The sequence below is a fragment of the Lytechinus pictus genome, chromosome 7 (genome assembly GCF_037042905.1).
Source record: "Lytechinus pictus isolate F3 Inbred chromosome 7, Lp3.0, whole genome shotgun sequence".
Lineage (NCBI taxonomy): Eukaryota > Metazoa > Echinodermata > Echinoidea > Temnopleuroida > Toxopneustidae > Lytechinus > Lytechinus pictus.
In genome coordinates this window covers 32,506,969-32,530,112 of record NC_087251.1, presented here as the reverse complement: position 1 = coordinate 32,530,112, position 23,144 = coordinate 32,506,969, and the positions used below count along the sequence as shown (strand labels likewise).

Below are 23,144 nucleotides of genomic sequence, written 5' to 3'. Positions count from 1 at the left end.
CATGTATTGGGTGCAGGTACACTCCAAATACTATTCTATTAGGCTATTTCACTACCCATTAGACAGGAACGAAAGCACAAGTTATTTTGGGAGGGGGGGGGGGTTGTCTCCTTATAATCCTGTTTAATTAAATTATTTTACCATGGATTATATTGCTATGTGATACTGGGCAGTGTGTAAGAAAAACTACTTGTATAGGGGCAATTCCATAAAATAATCAACCTTTTTGTACGTCCGACCCACATTTTTCTCAAGTTTTACTTCACCTCATAAACTGACCAAGTCATGGACCCTTGAGAAGATTACTGTCAAACGAACAAGAAATCAGAGACAGAAAATTTCACGAAGGCCCCACATATAGGGGGTCGGACGTACACATTTTATGGAATAATAGCATTAGTACATGATATCGTGTTGAATGTAGCGGTGTAAAGATGATATATCAACAGTATTAGAGTGGACTTTGGTGAAGAGAATATTAAGTTTATGTACAAAATCTAGAAGATATGAATGCTCTATGGTATAGCAATTTTTCATCATGTTTTTCCCCCCGACTTTGATGTAATCATCACTTGGGGATGTAGATATAGTGGGGGGGGGGGGGGGGGGTAGAGAAAGGGGGCAGACAGGCAGATATACTGATACACATGCAATCTTAATTCTATGGGATGATTGTTCTAAAGTATTGGTATATGAATAGTCATCAACTAGAGAAAATTTTAATTTCATGTTGAAAGATATATATTTGTGCAATAGACTTTATTTCTCCATTCACATCGTTCATTTATTACATGTATGTTAGTGTCATGATATATATTGTACTTCATAAATACATGTATTTCTAATGCAGGTTTATTAATGTATCTATTTGTTTTGTACAGATTGCCAAAAATTAGATATTGTATCATGTAATACTATATGTAAAGTGTAAGATTTTGTACAAGTTTGTAAATAAAGATTGTATTTGTATTTGATTAAAACAGTAGTTTCATTCTCTTCATTTTGCTGTCCTATGTTTGAGATATACATGTATATGTGAGTGAAAATGAAAATTGGGCAACTGACGTAATGTAGTCTCAATGTAAATTGGCAAGTTGAAGTATTTAAACTATAAAATATATCCGATGATTATTACATTAATCTTACAAGTAATGATACAAAATGAATCTCATGACGATCAAAATATAATTTATTTGGCTGAAATTGTTTATTTCTGGTAAAATTGTGGCACACAAAAGTTAATTTGGCAGCAAATTATCTTACACGAAGATCTTCATGATTAGTTACACCAACACCAATGAGGGGGAAAAAATATTAGACAAAACAACAATTGACTTCAGATACATGGTGTTCATGAGATATGAACCACATACATCCTTACATCAAATCATAAAAAATGACAATATTATCCATCATATCATTACACACATACAATATTACTCTTGGTTCATAATTAAACTTGATAATACTTAATTGTTTAAATTGATCAAATTTGATAAAAGTAAGCACTAGTTCATGAGGTGGTAAAATGAGAAAACGGTCTCCCACCTGCATTAACCCCCCCCCCAAAAAAAAAAAGCCTAAAAAAAAATAAAATAAAATAAAACTAAACTAACACTAGAGTTCTGTAACATGTTTGCAATCGATAGCGAAATGGCAATGACCAATCAATATCATTATTGCATTTGTATTTTGTTCATAACACTGAGCTGAAACCAATCAAAATGATGCTCCCATATTTTTAATCCATCACAAACATTTGCGTTACTAGTTTTTGTTTACTTACTCATAGATTTCAAGAACATTACTGAAATCTGTCGAAACTAAACAGTCTTAATGGTTTAATTTATTCATTAAACAAATTGACTAGAATGTAAAGAGACATGAAATGAAAGAAAATGGGTTTATATAATTCAAGTTAGATATAATTCTGCTTTGTAATGGGTTGAAGTAAATCAACATTTAATAGGTCAATAGTTCTATAATTTCCCAGTTGTCATTTTAAATTGACCAATATTCATTTTAAACTATGGTTAATTATTAATCCCTCCTTTGTCCCTTTGAGCATACACACATGGAATTAAATCTAGCTGTCTATTCCCTTCCATTCCTCATATAAGCAATGCAAAGTTTCATGGATCTATTTAAACTTAAATCTAAATCAAATGAAACTGATAGACTGACAATAATACAAGTAAACGTACAGTCAATTGTAGAATTATTTTATTTTGTTTTATATAACATGACCAAGGTCTCGCCTCAAGACTTTGATTGATTTACTAAAGGTGACAATGAAATATAAAAAAGATTAAAGCCATCATCAACAACTCCCAAATCCTGTTGGGATAACAAAAAATGACATTTTATCTTCACAGCCTTTCCTTGAAGCATTTACATAACTTCAATTAATCTGTAAAGTGTTACGTAGAGTCCCTGAAAAGAATGATAAGGTTGATTACATTAACAATGGAGTTTGGATCGGAAACTTGATTGCATGGACAGTTTACAATAATTGCTGAACCTTGCTTAAATTACATTAACATCCTTTACCTAGCTGCACTTGTAACTTACACAAACATACATTTACTATCAACGGTACATTCAATGGATGTACAAGTTCTTGGTCTGCTCATCAGATAGTCTAATGCCACATGTGCATAACCGAATTGGTTTACTATTTGGTCGAATAAACTGAATGTACATTTTACCACCATATTGTGTGATTCCTAATAAAAGTAAAGGGCAGCCAATTAATTAAATATACTAGTGAATCACACTTCACTGAATACGACTGAATGCAATAAATTGGTATTGAATAGCATTGAACAATATCGTTTGTGATCTATCTTGACAATAATTAATACAAGACATGAATTCTCATGTGACAAGAAAAAAAATTGACTACAAATAAGTCTAGTACTTTCTCTATGTTTACACTTTATGGTATGTCAAATCTCATGAAGAAATAATAGCATATCAATTGGTATTAGCCCTCCAAAAAATTCTTACAAAATATGCGCAAACTATGGTGTCACAGGTTTGTCCTGGCAACTGTGGACCCATTTCACGTTGGTTAAGTGCAGCACACTGTGGCCCAATTTTTTACTGAAGGATCTCATGCCATGGCTGGGATTAGAACCCATGGCCCTCAGTTTCAAAAGCGAGAGATAGAACCACCAGACCATGTTTATGTTATGAAGTACTGGACTTGAGGATAGGTAACCGACGATCAAGACGTGTACAATGATGATGAAAATGATGCGGTGACGGACAGTGTTACTCAAATATATGCCTCTTGGTGGCGAGTGCACGTCCCTGTCTGGACAGTAGACTACCATCTGTTTCTGGAGTGAGGTCTGCATGTATGTTTGCTCTATTTGGTGAGAGTGGAGAAACCCCTTTCTGGCTGATCAGTGGATTCCTGAGGGTAATAAACAAATGAGTAATGGTTGCATTACCATAGAATGAATAGGAATGTGGTGCCAAGGATGATATTGGTGTGTTCTTAAAAAGCGGCGATAAACAAATGAGTCATGTTTACATTACCACAAGTTATGTAGGAATATATTATAAAGTATTTATATTGGCGCGTTTTGTGAAGACATGAAGAAATTACTGGGAGAACAGGGGGGAATCTTCTCTGATGATGTAATGAAAAGCGGGGCACAGAAGAGAAATATATAAACATAGAATGAGAAAGACAGAGAGAGAGGATGAGAAAGAAAGGAAGGAGAGTACAAATGTGACAATATAAAATAAAAGATTAAGAGTTACATAATAATAACATTTTATGTTATGCAGGGCCTCCTGGAATAATAACTTACAGCTGAAGTAGCTACCCTGGGTAGATAAATAGTTATTATTGTAAATTAGAGTTATTATGAGTTTCTTACCTTGTCTTTGGTTTCGCCATGAATGCAAGAAGAGAAGTTTGTCCCTTAGGAGTTGCTTCTGGTTTGCCTTTGCCACTCAGTCGTCTCTTCTTGGACAGACCAGATGCTTTACATTTACCAAGAAAGGCTGATTGTTCTGTGAAGTAGAGAGAATGACAGACATAGTAAAATGATACATATTTAAACATTAAAGTAATACTAGTAGTAGAAGAAGCAATCAAAGCTTTAGATCTGGTTAATCCCCGACTGCAGGGAAGGCCAAATTTAACAATCAAACTATTCAAAAACAAGAAAATAAGTGTCATGCAACAGATAAAGAAATATAATTACAAATGAAACAATGAAAGCAACAAGAAAAAAAAGAAAAGACAATTGTACTAATAAATTTTGATATCATTCTTACTAAGAAATGCAATAAATACTCCAAAAAAGGGCTAACACATCAGGTATTGGTGATTAGAGGAAGAATTGGAAAAAAAGTAAAAAGAGACAAGTAAAGAAAGTAGATATAAGATAGAAGTCAAAGACTAGACTAGGAAGTGCTACAATCAAGTAGAAGAGGTAGTTCTGCCCCCCCCCCAAAAAAAAATAAAGATGTCAGCAGCAAATCCTTTCAAAACATTACACAAATTTATCTAAATATAGCCATGTACACCATATCTCCGTGAGGAAATATTGGATGGATGTCAACTCATGAAAATCTATTTCCTGAAAATAACATTTGTTCTTTTTTAAGAGAAAATTAAAAAAAAGATCAGTCATGTCATCCTTGGTAAAAGACTTACTCTTTGGCTCAGAAATGATGGCATTTTGTTGATTTGCTTCTCTGGTGAACCCAGCTCCTGGTCCCTATGATAAATATCAAAGCAAGATACATCAAAATATGAGAGGGGATCATTATGAATGATTTACTTCCAGTTTTTTAATGATTTCACGAAGATCAAATTTCCTGAAAGATGTGACTGATTTATAAATCATAAATTACAATTTATTATTAAACTATAAACCTGGTAGTGACTCACCGATACATCATATGTGACTATCATTGGTAAAAATATTTCTTAAATAAATGGTTTCCATGACTCTTAGAAAACCAAAAATAATAAAATATGATTTCTTTATTTTAATTCGCAAATTTTGGTTTAAATCATTTCAGCAATGCATGTTATCATGAATATTGAATGAGATGATGATACCATGTCATCATTTTCCTTTTTAACAATTTGATTGAATGAAATTCAAATACCGGTAAGTTAATTTTTTTCATCATATTTTTACATTTTTGAATCATGAAATTGGAATAATCATAATTTTAGTGAATAAACAAAAAAGCACAAGAAGGGATATGACTTCATCAGAAAACTCATTGTATGTTTATAACATGCATAGAACTGTTTAAAATCATTCAAAACTTTAAAATGCCACATTCATAAAAACCAAAATCATAAAGTTTTACAGAAATTTCAGTGATTTTTTAATTTGAATTACCGTACTGATTCGAGTCAAAGTATATTCAGAAGGTGCACACTTTAAAATGTATTAGAAATAGAAGATGCACGAGTAGCTACCTGATGTCTTTTTCCTGATAGACTTCTATTCCGGTGTCTCTTGTAGGGCGACACCCCTCCCCTCCCTGGTGGAGTGTTCTCCCATTCCTCTTCTTGCATTACCACGCCCTTCTTCCCGACCACACCCAACGACACCTCCGTCTCTCCTCCCCTAGAGCAACCAGATGACCCAAGACCATCCCCTGCTCCTTGAATTGCTCCTGAAACAGCATCATTTTGATTAGAGTCTTTAAATTGTGATGCAGTTGCCATGGCAATGATTTTGGCGGTGTCTAAAGATGCAGAAGCCGGTGGAGGTGATGATGCGGTGGAACTGGAAAGAGACACATCGTCGGTATCAGGACTGGACACTACACTGGTGACTTTGGTTGGAGAGTGATCATCAAATGAGGGGATTTTCTGGAAAATGTTGAAGAAAAAGAGTCATTAATCTGTTACAACTTACAAGGAAAAACCTGCTCTTCTTTAATAGAATGAACATGTAATGATGCCTACGTCGATTTTCCATAAGTTGTATAATCACCTAGGTTGAAACAATTTTTTTTATATATCAGATGATTCAAAACATGTGTTATATACATCTATACAAATATATTTGTAAGGACCAATAAGATTTTACTTTGGCAGATTTACCTGGGGGGCGTTTCATAAAGCTGTTCGTAAGTCAAGAGCGACTTTAAGAATGACTGGTGATCCTTCCTTGGGGTAAATGATGTTCACCATGATTATTTAGCGCATAAGAAAGGATCACCAATCATTCTTAAAGTCGCTCTTATCTTACGAACAGCTTTATGAAACACCCAACAGAACAACCAACCAATAATCGGATTTTTATTTCCGATAATGAGAAAAATTCAACAATACCAAGCAAAATAATTGAGAATTGAAAGAGCTCTCTTGAATTCAGACTTTTATTTATTGACCCAAACAACTAATATTTTCTGTCACAGGCTCATCATGCTGTCAACTACAAAAATAATACAATTTTGACATCCACGTTTTCATACTCAGTGGCATATTGGGGGTGGGGGAACTTGCAAGGGGCGGAAAAATGTTAAAAGTAAAAAGAAAAAAAACCCAGAAGATGCAGACAAATTTGAACTTTTATACTGATCAATGACAAAAGCCATCAATATGATAAGATGTAAGGGGATAATTCTATTGTTTATCCTGGCATCAAAATATGTTGGAAGTTGGCTTGATTTCAGCATATGTCCCCATCACTTTTGTAGAAACCACACTGACTATTTTTTTTTGTAACCACAAATATGACAATGTTGGAAATAGATGGAAGGATGGACATGTAATTTTGCTGATGATCTGACAAACCTCATGTTCAATTGTGTATCTGTCATGTTCCTTTCATTTCCTTTCAATTTAGGGCATTTCTCACGACAGGACGTTGCTCATGAACCATCCTGAGAATCGGGATGCCAGTAGAATAAGTAAATGGCAGACGGAATAAGAAGTGGTTTTGAGAAGAGACCACACTCTGATTCTGACATCCTGAGGGAAATATTTAGTTTGCTCAGAAACTGGGTCAATTTGGTATTAACCAATTATTACTTGGTCATGCAAGATTTGGAATTGTAAGAAGGGAGAATCTTCTCTGTGTAATCCAATCTCTAAATAACCCCCACCTCCTAAAAGAAGTAGATATAATGATAATAAATAAATCACACACACAAAAAAAAAATAATAAAACAGTTTGATTACCAAATATCTTCTAAAGTGGGCTATATTTACTCTAGATGCTTGTTAATAAGCAACCAGAGGACTGATACATGTAGCATGAACAAAGACTCATTGAGACCTAGTTATGAAGAATGCCAGGGGGAGGGGTCACAATTCCTCTTTATACCTTTCTCTTTCTAGACAATCCAGCTCTTCCAATCCCTTCCATCCTCTCTCTTTTACTCTCCTCCTCTGTGTTGACATCTATCTGGAATGGTAGCTGAGGGAGTGGGGGTATAGATAACTCTATGAGCTGTGAGGTTGCATCTGATGTGAGATCAATAGAACTAGTGTCCTGGCTTTCTGTCATGTTACTGCTCTGTGAATCCTGTGAGATAGACAGAATTATTGAAATAGAACAGAGATCAGTTTGATGTCTAAATTTTGATAAAGACATTGAGTTGGTGTTTCATACAGCTATTCATGAAGCCACGTATGACTTTATGCACAACTGAACATGTTCTTAGGTGCTAAAGCAATATACATTTAGCATAAGAAATGATCATCATTTATCATCTCGGATTCAATACCCATCAGGTTTGACCCCCCCCCTCTGCCAACCCTTAGTCTTTTATAAAATGATCAGTATTCATAAATGTCATGGTCTGTATCATATCACAATCATTTCAAAGAAGAAGCAAATGTACTGGATTTGATAAAAATATAAGTCATTCTTAACAGATGTGGCTGAAATCTGGGTTACATTTCCAAATGATTCAGTTTCAAAAGTCAAGCTGGCACGACATATTTCTATAAAACTTTAAGCATCATCTTGTCTGTGAACTACATTTTATTTTTAATCAATAAAGAAAATGACTAATAAGTTAAGATAAGAAAAGACTTGAAAGAAATTTCAGATTTCTCAATTCTCATGACATCCATGTGACATATTCAGGTCAATAACTTAAAAATCTTTTTTCCATTTCTGTCTGGCTATACTCTCCAAATAGAGAAGAAAATGCCAATTGAACAGTAGATGGCAACATTGCTACTTTGTACCAATGACATTCTCAATGTTGATATACTCATATATTATGTTGTCTCACTGTTGAACTTCAATAACCAAGACTGAACCAATACTCAAAGTGCCTTTCCACTTTGTCTTTTCATATTTTTTTGAACGAGTGGAGAATGAATACATTAAATTTTAATAACAATATGGACATGTTAAATTGTTAATTTTAATCTGATTACGATACTAATGTAAGGTTTTTCCATATTATGAGAATAAAAACACAGAGATGAGCTAATGTAGGCGTAAGAATTAGAAAGAAAACTATGACCAAACAGGTTCCGTTAACAAGTACATTTTTCATCAAATCACATGCACAAATATATATTTGAACCTATGATTTTGTCAAGAAATTTCAGATGAGGTCACTTAAACATCGTCTTCATTAGGGACAAAAGAGAAGTATGATCTAACATGATAGCTCTGATTGGATAACATCATACTTACCATGAAAGTGATGTCTTCACCTAGTCTTGCCATGTCCATGCTTCCCGGTATGGATGAGGAACGAGACAGACTCAAGAGCTGCGATGAGGAATCCTGCGACACAGGGGAGGATGGTCTCTCAAATGAATCTCTCCTGCTCAGGCTGTTGCTCTCCGGTAGGCCATCTTGGACACTTACAACAGCCTGCCTTGGCATGGGTTTCTTTTGCAGTGTGGGTTTGAATAGGAAGTTACTGAGTGACCCCAATGTGGTCTGTTTACTGTCCTTGGTAGACTTCTTGCCTTGTAGTTCTTTTTTCCTGCTCCAGGAGAAGGCACCCCTAGGTCTGGGTGTACCTTGTCTCTGGCTTGAAGACAGTGATGACGATTGACTGCAGGTATCGACACTCCTCACCGAACATACAGAATCTTGAGAGGATTCAATCTCTATAATGCTCTTCTGTGAGTCAGGGATATCTTCAGATTGCTGGCTTGCGGGCAAGGTTTTAGGTTTCACAGAGGTAGAGAGTGAGTTTGATGAAAGATTCCTTTCAGTTTTCATTAGTACAGGGGCAGAGGAAGACCTCTGAAACCTTTGTAATGCATTTATGCTCTTTGAGACATGTGTCTGTTTGGAACGACTACCACAAATACTTTCCTTCGATTCAATCGCAATCACGTCCTCTGAGTTTTCAGTCTCTTCATCATCACCGTCACTTTCTGCTTTGAATTGTTTCTGTTGTTCCATTTCAATGTCGACAATTCCTTCTAGAAGTCCTGAAGTGTTCATATTAATTCTTTGGTTTTCTTTCTTTTCCATTTTGATCTTGCTATCACCAGGTATCTGCTGCTTATTCTCTCCTGAGACATCCAGCTTCTTGGGCTGGAAAAACCTAGAAAAGACAAAACAGAAGCTTAAAAGCTATGTGATATATGCCTAACCACATTGTGCTGCACTGAACCCAGGTGACGTAAATGGGTACCCGGTAGGATTTATTTCTTGAATGCTTTAGCGCCTATATGGCAGCTCATCTACAGCCGGGGTATTAATATGATGCCAAGTATCAATCGCAGTAGAGTATAAGCAATTATAGTAGCTGTGCTATATAAATGGACCTTATTATCATTACTATTATTAATGAAAGAAGATATATAATCTTACAGTCATTAGGTCAAACTTTGACACTTTCTTTTCCTAATTAAACATGACGATAAAATGAAGTGGTGCAAAACTCTACTTGTTCTACTCTTTTATTATGAACAGCACATTACATTTTTAACCCAGTGAGGTAAATGGGGGCCTGGCAAAAATGTATTCCTTTCAGAAGAGCAGAGCATGTACCAACTGCTCTCCTGAAGCTAGGGTAGTAAGATCTGAAAACTTTCATCGAATTTGATTGGCTGAGAAGCATCGTTACTATGGTAACTGTCGTTTGAAACAGGACTTGTCAGATAAAACGTCTGACAAGTCCTTTCATGAAATACTCCCTGTAAGAGGAAGTCAAAGCAAGAATAAACATTACTGTAATTATTATTAATAATTAATTTCAGCTTAATCATCTTAAAGACAAGTTTTTGACCTGCTAGTGATCACTAAACTACAAAATATCTTCTTCGGTCAAGTTTTCTACCATGATACTAACCTACTAGTAACCACCTCTCCACTGTTGACTATGTTAGCTCTCTTCTTGGATGTTAGCTTAGTAGCAAACCTATTCCTCTTAGCAGGTTTGATCTCTTCTATCACATCTTTGTCAGGAGTCTCGGGGATGACCCGTTGGCATTCTAACCACTGGTTCTCATCTGACCATCCTTTGGCCGTGGTGTTGGTATACATGGAGGAGAGCTGGTCATCTGATGGACCTTGAACTTCCTCTTCTTCTACGGGTATAATGATATTACATAAGAGATATTGGTATGAAGGGGAGTCACATGTATGAACAAATTAAACTAGCATATCTTTTACATGCCATCAAGTTTCTCTCGATATCTTTCATTGTATTCTTAATATTAGATTTGCTGAAAAATCTCATAAAATTCGGGGGAAAAAAAGTTGGCAAGAAACAGTAGCCATTACATTTTGAGATTATAATAGCAAAGTTGCATTGTCTGCACCCTCACCGTGTCATCAATGGCAAGTCACTTTCTGCCTTCATATCAAGAGCAAATTTATACGAGGAATTGAAGCACTATTATTCATATGTATAAATGGAGTATAATAAAAGGAACCAAAGCACATGTAAAGCATTTAAAGAATATCTTGCGGAAAAAATATTGCAATCGCTTTACCAAATTCACATGCAATCCATTTTAGACACTTTTACTCTTGCACAGTGAGAGCTTTCAAATCAACTACAACCATGCACCAAACATCCATGTGAGCTTTTCATGAACCGTCTTGTCATCGACTTTCACCGACAAACTTGTTCTTAGCCAATCAGATGCAAGAATTCCAGTAGATTATAATAATTGGCATTAGTAAAAATGACATACATTCATGAAATGCTCTTCTGGGGTCTGGTTTCATGAAGATTTACAATTATGGTAACTACCAAAGAAACCTCGATTTTGATTGGCTGCTGAGCCCAGTTACCATGATAGTTGCCATAATGGCAAAGTTATAATAATTGTAAGTCCTTTGTGAAATGGTCTCTTGGTATATATATTTTGAATATACCCTCTCTCTGTCTCTTCTTCTGGATCAGTCTGTGCTTAACCTCGACAGTTATTTCTTTTCCCTTTGTCCCTTCTCGTTCTACATGGTCCTGGTCCAAGCATCCTAGTCCAGGACCTGGTTGGTAGTCCTTATGCCAAATACTCAACAAGTACCTTGGTGTCTTCTTGTCATGATGCTGAAACAAAAATTCAATTTAAAGTATTTCCAAATCATTCATAATCAACATATACTTCCATCTGCTACAGCCATGAAAAAACGTATCTTAAAACTTGCGTTCTTTTCAAATTGTTTTTTTTGTTGCAATTATTATATACAAATTTCATTTTCTTTGCTTAACTGTGAATGCACCAAGAAATACTGTCATACTTACCAACCCTGACAGCAACGAAATAGGAACAAATTATTAAGAGATTTTCAGAAATAGGATTTATTTGGGGGTATTTTCCCAATATAGGCAGTTATGAATAAATTTGAAAATTCAATTCATACAACAATAACCAAGATCTTCAATGCTTTTTTTTTTTAATTCCAATAATGTATGTGGATTTAATTTTATTTCATGTTCATTTTATTAACATGTCTTGGTACTACATGAAACACATCACTGCCGATTTATGAATGTCTTTATACCTTGTTGACCATTGGATCAAAGTCTGCCATTCTTTCCATGGTGTTAAAATTGATGTTACCCAACGCCATCTGATAAGCCTTGTTTTCATCAACATATCTACAATGAAAATACAATTTTGAAGTTATCTCTAGGAAACATTTCATAAAAGTTATTTGACAAGTTGTCATTATCTGACATTTACCACCAGGGGCGGACCTAGTCAGGGTGAACACAATACCGTTTTAGGGACCATATTGTTTTTTCGCACATTAGTCGGTCTTTCAAAACTATTCTGTCTAATCCAGCTGGATCCGCGCCTGGATACCACAGTAAAAGTCGAACACCTTCATATCTAAATGGGGAGGTTTGCCGCCATACTCTTGACTGAGATCTGTATACTACCATTCTTTTAATCAGCAAGAATTTTGTTTTTTTACAAGAAGTTTACCATTCATGTAATAATATTTTAATTATTTTCTAATTTTTCAGCTAAACACATTATGACCTAGCAAATAAATCAAGGAATCAATGAATTAAATAATTCAGAAAAAAATGGAGTTATTGGATTATTGCTATGGGAATAAAGATACATTAGTGTGCAGAGGTCTCACATTACACAGTGTACTCTTTTGAGGGCATGCGTTGGTCCTGAAAAGTATCACCCAAACTCAATATTTCAACAAGTGTGTTATTGTCGTCTTCAGGAGAATGAAAGATGCAGTTAGTTACATAAATTATTATTAACCCAAAAGGAAATGTGTAACTTACTTGCCAGCGTAGGTCAGCGTTGATGGTCCGACCTCTGGCGGGTATGGGGTTAAAGGTTGCAGCTTCTTCTTATTGGGGTCATAGGCCAGTTGATATAGGAATGTGTTGTTTGCCTGCTGGAATCCCTCCATGTATTCTGGGGTCACAGTTGTTGATTTCATTTTCAGGGTCGTTGCCATTCTCTTAATAACCTACCAATACAGCAAATAAATATAATAAATAAATAAATGAATAAATAAATAGGTAAATAAAAAAACTTTAAAAAAATATTTTTTTTAAATTAATAAACTTCATCCAGAAACTAGAATGACCTGACAAAAAGGGAATTATTTCATCAATTTTATGTTTTTTTATTGAAAAAAATGGTTTAATATTCTGTTCATGTTAAATTTGTGATACCTGCAGAGAACTTACGACGGATAGGCATCTCGGCCTTACTGAAAATGTCTAAACAGATGATATGCTTCTACTGTCAGTTTATTGGTATGTGCAAGACTGAGTACATCTTTCTTACAGATTTTTTGTGATAATGCACATTTTTACCTGTTTAATATCAGGGTTTACTGTCAGCTGGAAGAGTTTCCGTGCCTTGCCGATACCTATCCCTGGCAGCGACGCCAGGTAGTCGCAACCAGCAACGATACACATATAGCGGAACTTCTCAGGTGTGAATTTCTCTCCGACCTTCATGGCTATATTGAGGCGCGAGGAGTCTACTTCCATGCAGTTACCTGCCAAGTCTAGCTTGACGATGACCTACGGATTAGACAAAGGGGGGGGGGAATTAATTGTTTTTGCACAAGATAGAAAAAAAATAGAGCCTTTACAACCTGCTTGCAAATATTTACCCTGGATGGCATTCATAAAGAAATTTGGCCTATAGGTACCTTTGTCCATTCATTATAATAAATCAATCTCAGTTGCAAAACAGAATTCAAGGTATCCTAGTTTTGTCTTTTCGTGTAACTTGTTAGCATAAAGCAACCGGTGTTCATATGTTATGGAGGTCTTCAAAAACACTTGATTTTGCGTTCAAGAGGTCTTAAGCCACAAATCGTAAGTCCCAATGTGCATACACCTTACCCACTCTAAATCCTCATCAAAAGGATATCAAAAAGTGTGTCCACTCCCGCCAATTATCTAACCAACATCTAATTACTTCCCAACATTCGCCACTGGGCGGGGAATACCTAAACTTCCGGGAATACGCCAACCTGGTTTATGGAAAGAAATTGCCTACCTTCTTACAGCCAAACGCAATGAGATCCGAGTCTTCTGTAATGACAGCCTGAACAAAGCCATGTTTCTCAAGGTAGGCCAGTTGTGCATCGGCCTCGTAAGGAGCTACAATGCAGTCTACACCGAAGCTCCTTACCGCCTGTTTCAAACAATCAAGTGACAGATAAAAACTCTTTACAAACATCATCTGTAGTTTGCATACTGAAATCTGAAATATCTAAAAGAAATAAGTTCAGCATGTGATGTCGTGCTTCCAAAAACCTATTATTTTCTTCAAAATATTGTAATGACTCTGTTTCCTGGAAAAGATCTGGAACTTATTATTTTATTCCACCAGCAATTTGGCTTACAATGCAACTCATTGCTTTTGTTTTAAGTCATGCTCTGTACGATACATTACAATAATAATATCATTAAACATGTTTATTCTCATATTTCAAATAATCAGATTCTTCATTATATCTTTCCTCTGTGCATCTGAATAGGTGACTAAATAGAAGGCATACTTCATATGCTGTATATTATAGTCCTTTTAAAATTTGAGAAATAAAAAATGTCCTGAGAGATATCAGATTTCTAGGAAGTGTTATATCTCATCCTAATGACTAGTGTGTGCCAAAAGCCGATGCCACTCGGTCTCAGGTATGGAGAATTCAATCAGACTTCTTCAGAAAATTCTAGAGATAACAATGAGATTTAAGAAGACATGTTCCAAGAGATGCCAGATTTACTGAAAAATAATGACATCCCAAGAAGTCTTCACATCACATATTACTGACGAAATTATGTTAAGCCATTCAGATGTGAGAAATTCAATTGAACCTCAGTGAAAAGTAGAGTTAATACTCATCAAACAAGCTACCTAATAACAAGACAGATCTAAGAAGACAAGAACACGGGTCTGTAACACAAAGCTTTAGCAATTATCGTAGAACATCTTTTAACGATTGATTGCATTGACTACAATGTACAAATAAACGTGAAAATCAAGTCTACGATTAATCGCAAACCTTTGCGTTACAGGACCCAGATGAGTGTAATATTTATACCTTCATTACATCCAAAGCCATCTCTGGTGTAACATTGATGCATTTCACAAAACAATCCCTTGCTTCACTGGCCTTCCCTTCTCTCAAGAACTGACGTCCCTTTCGACTGTATGTCTCTCGTCGTCTAAGAAAAAAAATCAATAATATTGACTGTTAATTATCATCTGGAAACTTTTTTTACCTATTGCTATATAATATGTTAGATATTTTAAATAAAAGTACTGCTATGCAACATCTAAAGTTTTTTTTTTGATAATCATAATAAATAGTAATAATCAATAATGAACATTAAAACACTAGTATTACAAATTTTAGTATTACAAATTTCAGTATTTGAGACAACAGTAAATAATAGATGCTTTGCATCCTTTTGAAATATATCATATTATTCTGAGCAATGAATAGTCATATTTCGGGTGAATAATAGACATACACTGTTAAACAAATTAGGAATTCAGTATTTTTACAAGGTCCACTAAATAATTAGAACTAATGATTACTATTACCTTGCATTGCAATTATGGTGAACAGTCTTTTGTCAATGTAACAAAACCATAGGTCCTTTATATAACTGGCCAAAGAACAAAAACAACAAAGCAGTTGGTATCTCTGGTACTGGTACAAAGGATGTTTGAATTGAAATATGTCATGATTAATCTACCTTTTTTGTGAAAGATCAGTATGAAACAATCCTTAACAAGAATATGTAAAAGGAGGGATAAAATGGAGAATAAAGTATGGAAATGTACCACGCCAAAAAAAAAAAAAAAAATGTATAAACAGAATATACAAGAGCATTACTACGAACTTACTCTCTTCTGCTGTCTTCAACGGCAGCTTTTGCCGGTAGATTCCTTCCGTCAAACACCATGACTGGTTTGATGTCTAGCGCCCTCAGCATGTTAACATACTTCAAGCAATATCTTACAAAACTAGAGGAAAATATAAATTAAAATCAATTTGAAGGACTGGATGCTGGTTATACACCCTCACATTTAAATTGCAGTTTTAAGTATAATAAAATAAAAAATTTGCCTACATGTACTTAAATGCATTTAACTCTTTAAGAGCCATTGGCAGCTATAGTTGCCCATAGCCCTCTAGTGCCACTGGCAGCTATAGTTGCCCAAGTAACTTTTTTTTGTTTAACCAATTTTACAGCCAGAAAATCAACACTATATTCTGTGTTTTTTATGTTGTTATATTGGCAAGGAATTCACAATTGATTTTGTTATATAAAAAAAAGTGGTTTACATAGACATTTTTTGAGTAAAATGGCATTTTTGCACTATAATTTTGAAGAGTTGATTTCGGGTATTGCCGCGATCTGAATCAAGATTTCCCCTATAGACACGTGTGATATAAAGGTTGTGTGTAGCAATACACGTACTTCTATGGGCAGAGCAAAGGCGAGTGTGCGAAGGCATTCAGCTCAGAATTGACCAATGACAGAGCGGTACGATGTCTCTCACCCAACGCTACTCGCCCATTCGCTATTGTTTTATGAATATTCATGAGCTATCGATCGGTTCTTTTGCAGGCCGGTATGGTAGTATTCTTGTGTCAAGGCTTTTTTCTGCCTGCAAATGTGCACGGTTTGGGGGAGATTTTTTGGGGGTAGGGGGGGGGGTGTGGAAAGGTCTTATACTTTGTTTTTTTAGCATTCTCACAAAATAGTTCTCGTTATAAATATATGAGTAAAGAAGGCTGTCATTTCCAACTCTCATCGCACTGCAATCATCACACTCATTATTTATTTATTCATTTATTATTGTTATTATTATCATTATTAGTATTACTATTATCATTATCATTATTGTTATTGCTATTATTATCATTATTATTCTCCTTCACCTTCTTATTATTAATGTTATTGCCATCAGAATCATCATCATCATCATTATGATTATTATTCAAAAATAATTGTTGTAATCATATCAATTGCATTCCTTCTGCAGCCAAACTCTCTCTTCATAAACTTAAGATCAGGTAAATAACGGTTCATATTCGTTTGTGTTTTTGTAGCCCAAACCATAAAAAAAGAATGATTGACATTGTTATGCTTATCAATATCATATTCAAACTTCTCACAAAAATATGAATCGTTCAATATTCTCCTCGAATAAAATAGGAAGAAGCACAACAAATAAATGTGATAATTAAAACGGCCAATAATACCGCTTTATTCGTCTCAAGATGTTTTGAGGAAAAGAAAGAAAGGGATACATTAACAAAACCGATCAGACCGACCTGTTAGTTGCTGCATCATTGACGTCACTATCAAGGGGATTTTAAAACGACTTTAGAGAGTAGAAATGAAAATGATAACGATGATAACGGGTTGAATATTACATTTCTTTATACCACGCATATTATTGTACACTATGTTATCTGAACAAATTATTTCTTTTACCACGGATAGTGCTACGAGCTGGGGAGGCCCTGGGCGGATGCAGGATTTTTCTGTAGGGGGGCAAATTGTTTTCTCTTTACCTGGGTCACCCATAAGAAATCAATACCGGAACCTGTGAAAGTATTCAAAAGTCAAATCAAAAGACGCGCGTGAGCCCCGATTTCTATGAACATCCTGTGCTAAATTACTCTCCTAGATAATAGGTCAGAAGGGAGCGTGGATTAGAGATTCCTCATGAAAGAGAGTCTGGGCATCTATTGTTCATGACTTGGTGGCATGACCAAAATAATGTAGTCACGTAGAATGTTAACAGGTGGCTACTTTGGTCAGACCAGTAATACAGAACAAATAGGCCTATTTTCTTTTTGAAAATTTGTATTGATTTTTTTGTTTGTAACTGATTTGCATTCCCTCTTCTTTGATTCACGAAAAATAAACTTTTTTTTTCTTACTTCTGTGCACTTTGCCAAGAACGCCCATATTATTTTGTGGGATTTTATACCCCAAACTTGTAAGTATTGAATCTGTCCGACCCCTCTTTATCTTTATTTTAATATATCATCTTTAGTTCTTTTATATTTTGTCTCCTTCTGACTGGCAATAACTTTGTTTGTTCCACTACGAATAAAAATTACAGTCTTATTTTGAAGACTACACAAATGAAAGGGTACGGTTGGCTGCACTTTGAAGATACATGGCTCTAATATATCATTGTGTGTGTTTGCGTGGGGATCGCAGCTGTGCTGTGATTGGTCACTTGATCGGCGACAATGCCCTTTTTTGGAACAGGTCGCTTTACCGTACTTCAGAGGAAATAACTTGAATAGCAAAATAGTATTTTATTCAAAAGAGCATTATTTTTCGTTATTTCTTTTTGTTCAATTTCATTAATAGATATGTCATTTGAAAGGGTAAACATTAAACTTTCATTTTATCTTCTTAATTTCTTGGTATCTCTACAATTCCACAGGTTATTTACTCTTTGAAATGTTCATGAAATCTTAATTTTCTAGGTTTTACTTATTGAAAAAAAAAACGATGTAAAATATTACATCTTTTCTCCATTTTTCCAAACGCGAATATGAAAGATGATAACACGGCCATAAAGCCCATGAACCATGCATCATTTCATGTGTAGAAGGTTTTATTATACAACGTACGGGTAAAGAATTATGACCGTTTTAAAATCAGTCGCTGCTCACATTTCGGTCAATTTAGGGTTCCCTCGAATATCCCTGGCAGTAGAGGGGTATTGGGCCTGGCAGAGTAAGAGTTAAGCGATCTACAGAGAGAGATTTTGTGCAATACAAATTGTATTTGTTATTGCCATCATTTACAATCATTTGTCTAATATAATACACAAATTAATTGCTGTAATGATAATAAGAAACAGTTCTTTTATAGCGCATATCACATTATGATTATGACGTCTCTATGCACCTCCAAAGGACTTGGATATTATTGCTATATTGGTGGCATAATTGTATTTATAATGCACCACATCGTATGCATTAATAACTTTTTATTTTTAAATTTCAATCAAACTCCCGTTTCTCATCCATACATAAGTTACATCCATTTTCAAAATTGTTTAACTTAACAAAACCAAGATTGAGAATAATTCTTTTCAAAATTTCACAAAGATTAAGGTTTTTAATAATGCAAAGAAGCGTTAAGAAGGACAAGGAATGTTGCTCTATGCCAAATGAAAAACAACTTACTGATCAGCCGGATCTCCTTTAGCTAACTGAGTGGCACAGGCTACTGCTCCACGATGTATCCAGCAGTATGTATCAATACCAAGGGTATACCCCTTGTATTTCCTGATGTGAATAGGCTCAGATGCCTCCTTCAAGAATGGGAGAAGTCCCTGAATTCCCATTCTCAATATTTATTCAGTTACCAGACGCCTAGAATAATGATATGGAGAAAGGAAAAAATAAATAAATAAATAAACGATAAAATTAGCTGAAACCTGTAACATGGCCATGAAAGATATTTATTCAGATCAGGTAAAGGAGAAATTTGACCCAGATGAAAGATAAGCTAAAAGTCCATGTTCCAATGCTGTACAGTGCCATTAAAACAGTGTGCCAGAATCCTTCATGAGAAGTCAACAAGAGGTCAATAACTTTTTAACATCAAATGCCTACACCAAAGGTATGAAAAGACTTGGCAATGCCGACTCTCACATGACTGCGTTGGGGTTGGACATGCCAAGCCTCATCTCATGCCTACTGTAAGTCTAAACCCCAGGCATGAGACCCCCGTTTTTCTGAACTCTTGCTCTCCCCCCAAAACACTTTGGCTGCATTATGCGATCTTATACGCTTGAATCATGATGAGGTGAAAAAACTTCCATACAAACAAAGATTGATTCAACTTAAACTTCCTACATTGACATACTGCTGTGTGTAAGGGGATATCAATGAAACTTACAAGTTACATGTATTTCATAGATATGACCAGGAGGTAGTGCCAGATCTGGGACATGGAGGTGCATGGGCCTACCAGAGGTCATGATAAAAAATTGTTTATCCCAAGATCAGTCACTGAGAAACGTCAGAAATCGTTTTACATCAGAATAAACCATGGAATAGTCTGTGTCCATAGCTTCGAGAATGGACTGTATTGAAGATGTGAACCAGTGAAGTTCAATTTTTGACGTTGACCCAGCAGGACTTGATCTGGCCAACAAAGTGAGAAGGAAATTGGAGTTGAATACAGAGGCTTAAGCCTGCATTCAGAAGCATCCATTAGTATGATTAAAACCCCCCCATAAATCATGGTAACTGCAGAATCAGGGTTAAGTAAACCCTCTCTTCAAGCCGTTTCGCCCTCACTTCAGGCCATGCCAACTGGTGTGCAACGTAGTGCGCAGTTAGGTCAACTTTAATGTGGGTTAAATTGCAAAAGATACACCATGTCAATCTTCAACATAGTAGATCTACAGCTACTGTGTGAAGTGAAAGCAAAGACTGACAGCATACAGTATGGTATGAACACAGAAGTAGGCCAACACAATGACATATCATAGAACCATGATTCCAATCACACTGTTTCGTTTAGACGTACATGTAGGTCTAGCGTTAGAGTAGACCTAGAGTCTAGATCTATTAGTATTCAACCTTTTTCGAACATGTCATGAATGATTGAAAAAAAATTAAATCATGAGTCATGAATAATTAATTGATTCTGCAGAAACATATTAACAAGTTAGAAGAGTCTACGGCTGTTTCATCATGATGTGATTGTGATTTGAACTAGTGTAATTTCAACGCTTAGATATACCAGTACTTCTATTTTTTACTTAATGCAATTGTGATTCTGCAGAAATGTCTTTCTTAAAGTTAAACGTATAGTCACGTATTGTATTACCAGACACTATTATGATTCCGGACGCGCATAATTCTGCGTACGAAAACAATTTCGTACCGTACTTCGCTTCCGCAGTTCAATTTCACAGAGCAATGAATAGAACAAGATTGCAATGAATAGAACAAGATTGCAAAAACAAGGCGAAAAAAATCAAACCTTTACCTTAGATCTATTTATCTTTTAAATGACAGAAAATGCTTAAGATATCATATAACATAGTTTTGGATTAACAATTGAAATATTTTCTGACGGAAATATGGGCCTGATTTGCCGAATTTCAATCTTGTCCACTCCTTCGATCGAATGTTTAGGTGTGGTGTATTGTGGGTGTAGTCGACGGCTAGTTCTCAAGGCAAGGTACCCTTGCACAAGGACAGGTTTACCATGATTAGAGCTGTCGACGATGGACAGAACTTGATGAGCATCACGATACGAACGAGCATAATATTGGAATATTATTGGAATATTGGAAAGTGCCATGGAACATGCAGGTAAAAAGAAATAAATAATATTAATAAGATTAGTTAGCAAACACAAATTTATTACCGGTACCCACTTCTGCTCAGATTCAATATAAAAAAGCAAACAAAAACTTAGAATTTACTCATGACATGTCATGATGATGATAATTGATACATTATGAAAAGAAAAAAAATCACACAAATTCTTTCTTACATCATTATAATCAAGAATATGTTTACCCGTCCGGAATGACGATGTAATTTGTCGCGCTTTAAAATGATTGTTTTTCACAGAGTCAGAGGAGTATGCGGCAAGTGCGATGCAAAGAAAACGGTTGGTTGGTAGATTATATTTATAACTGTATAATATAAAATAATTTTATCATGTTCATATTATAATTTTCATATTTAGAATAGCAAGTGCGAATTTTTCTTGACTGTATTTCCTCTAGTTGTCATTTTTAAAGCACTGAAATAAAGGTGTCCGGCAATAGGATACACTGCCATACCGTAAGTACCGGTACTATTAGTATTACTTTTTCAAATCTAACTGAGCCGAGCTCAGTGTGGCATTCGTGCTCCGCCCCGCGATCGCGGTCCCCGCCGCGGGCCGCTCTCGGAGCTTGCTTGCTTGATCAGAGTTGACTTTTTTGAAACAGAGTTTTTTTTTAGGCTTCACAAATTTACACTTTACAGCAGATTCTGACGTTACACATTATTTTACGCATCATACGCAGCTATACCGGTACTTACGGAACAGCCAAGTTAGAACGTCATGAACGTGGGATGCAGAATCGACAGGAGTTGACTAGAAATTCTAGGCAGTGTAGTTCATTCTTGACATGGGCTCCGTCATATGGTACGCAACGATCTGCCGCGCGCGCCGGTACCGGTAGCACCGCGAGAGCTAGAGCTAGAGGAAGCCGACAGCCCACGGGTGGCAGTGGCCGTCCGATCCGTCGCTTCGCATCGACAGGCCAGAAGGCTATCGCATGTTACGTACAATTCTTTTAATTTTCGCGCGTTTGCGGCCTTCATCAGACACTCACATCATAATCAGAAAACAAAAATAAATTCAACACATATTTATAATGTATTTTTGTAAAAAAAATATAAATATCAGAAACAATAAATAATGATAAAACCATGTTAAATTACAATTAATCTTTCATAATATTTTTTTATATTAATTAATACTTCAATTATTAATCGGCAATGCAGGGAATATGTCTGCTGCAAGCATAGAGGTGGATCCATGGCTGCAAGCATATAACTACTAAAGGCTGATTTTGGCCTGCATGTATCGGGCCTATAACAGTAGTAGGTAATATTCCATTTAAAGGGTAGTTTGGGAGAAGTTCATCCTGTCGAAAAATTATTTGAAAAATATCAGGTAAATAATAAAAATTTAGGTGATGGTTTGATGAAAATCTATCAAAGATTAAAGGGGAATCCGAACCCAAATAAAAACTAGTTTTTATATGAGGAAATAGAAAAATCGATCAGACAAGTTGATAGGTGAAAGTTTGAACAATATCGGACAAACAATAAGAAAGTTATGAATTTCTAAATTTTTATATTGGTAATCACTATACCCATGGAGACTTCAAATAGGCCGCATATCAGTGATGGCATAGTGAGGTAAGGCAAGCACTACTCTTTTATGTACTCCAATACATTAAATGACTTTCATTTTATTCGGCAAAACTTTTACTTCAAATTGTATTTTTCTTTCATAGAATCAGGACCTAAAACAATGTAGGCCTACTTTATAAGTTATATTTAGTTTATTGCCCTAGGGGAATTGGTATACTTAGGAGAAAACCACATACCCTGATAATTAAGTACATGGCCGCCTATATGGGAAAATTGTCCTTGCCCCTTATTTACTTACCCAGTTGCCAATCTGAAATCTCC

At 35.4% G+C, this 23,144-nt stretch overlaps 1 protein-coding gene across 1 annotated transcript; it reads right to left on the bottom strand.

Annotated features, from left to right (window-relative positions):
* Positions 1-1,185: 1,185 nt before the first annotated feature.
* On the bottom strand, positions 1,186-22,288 carry LOC129265268 (exonuclease 1-like). The gene is made up of 16 exons (XM_064102535.1): positions 21,981-22,288; positions 19,110-19,298; positions 15,788-15,907; positions 14,976-15,099; positions 13,928-14,065; positions 13,231-13,443; positions 12,688-12,878; positions 11,940-12,036; positions 11,310-11,484; positions 10,276-10,513; positions 8,655-9,525; positions 7,323-7,523; positions 5,462-5,860; positions 4,679-4,742; positions 3,894-4,029; positions 1,186-3,421 (listed from the first exon to the last, which is right to left on the bottom strand). Exons 2-16 carry the CDS (start codon positions 19,268-19,270, stop codon positions 3,277-3,279), a joined length of 3,273 nt encoding a protein of 1,090 aa, XP_063958605.1. The 5' UTR covers positions 19,271-19,298; positions 21,981-22,288; the 3' UTR covers positions 1,186-3,276.
* Positions 22,289-23,144: the final 856 nt, after the last annotated feature.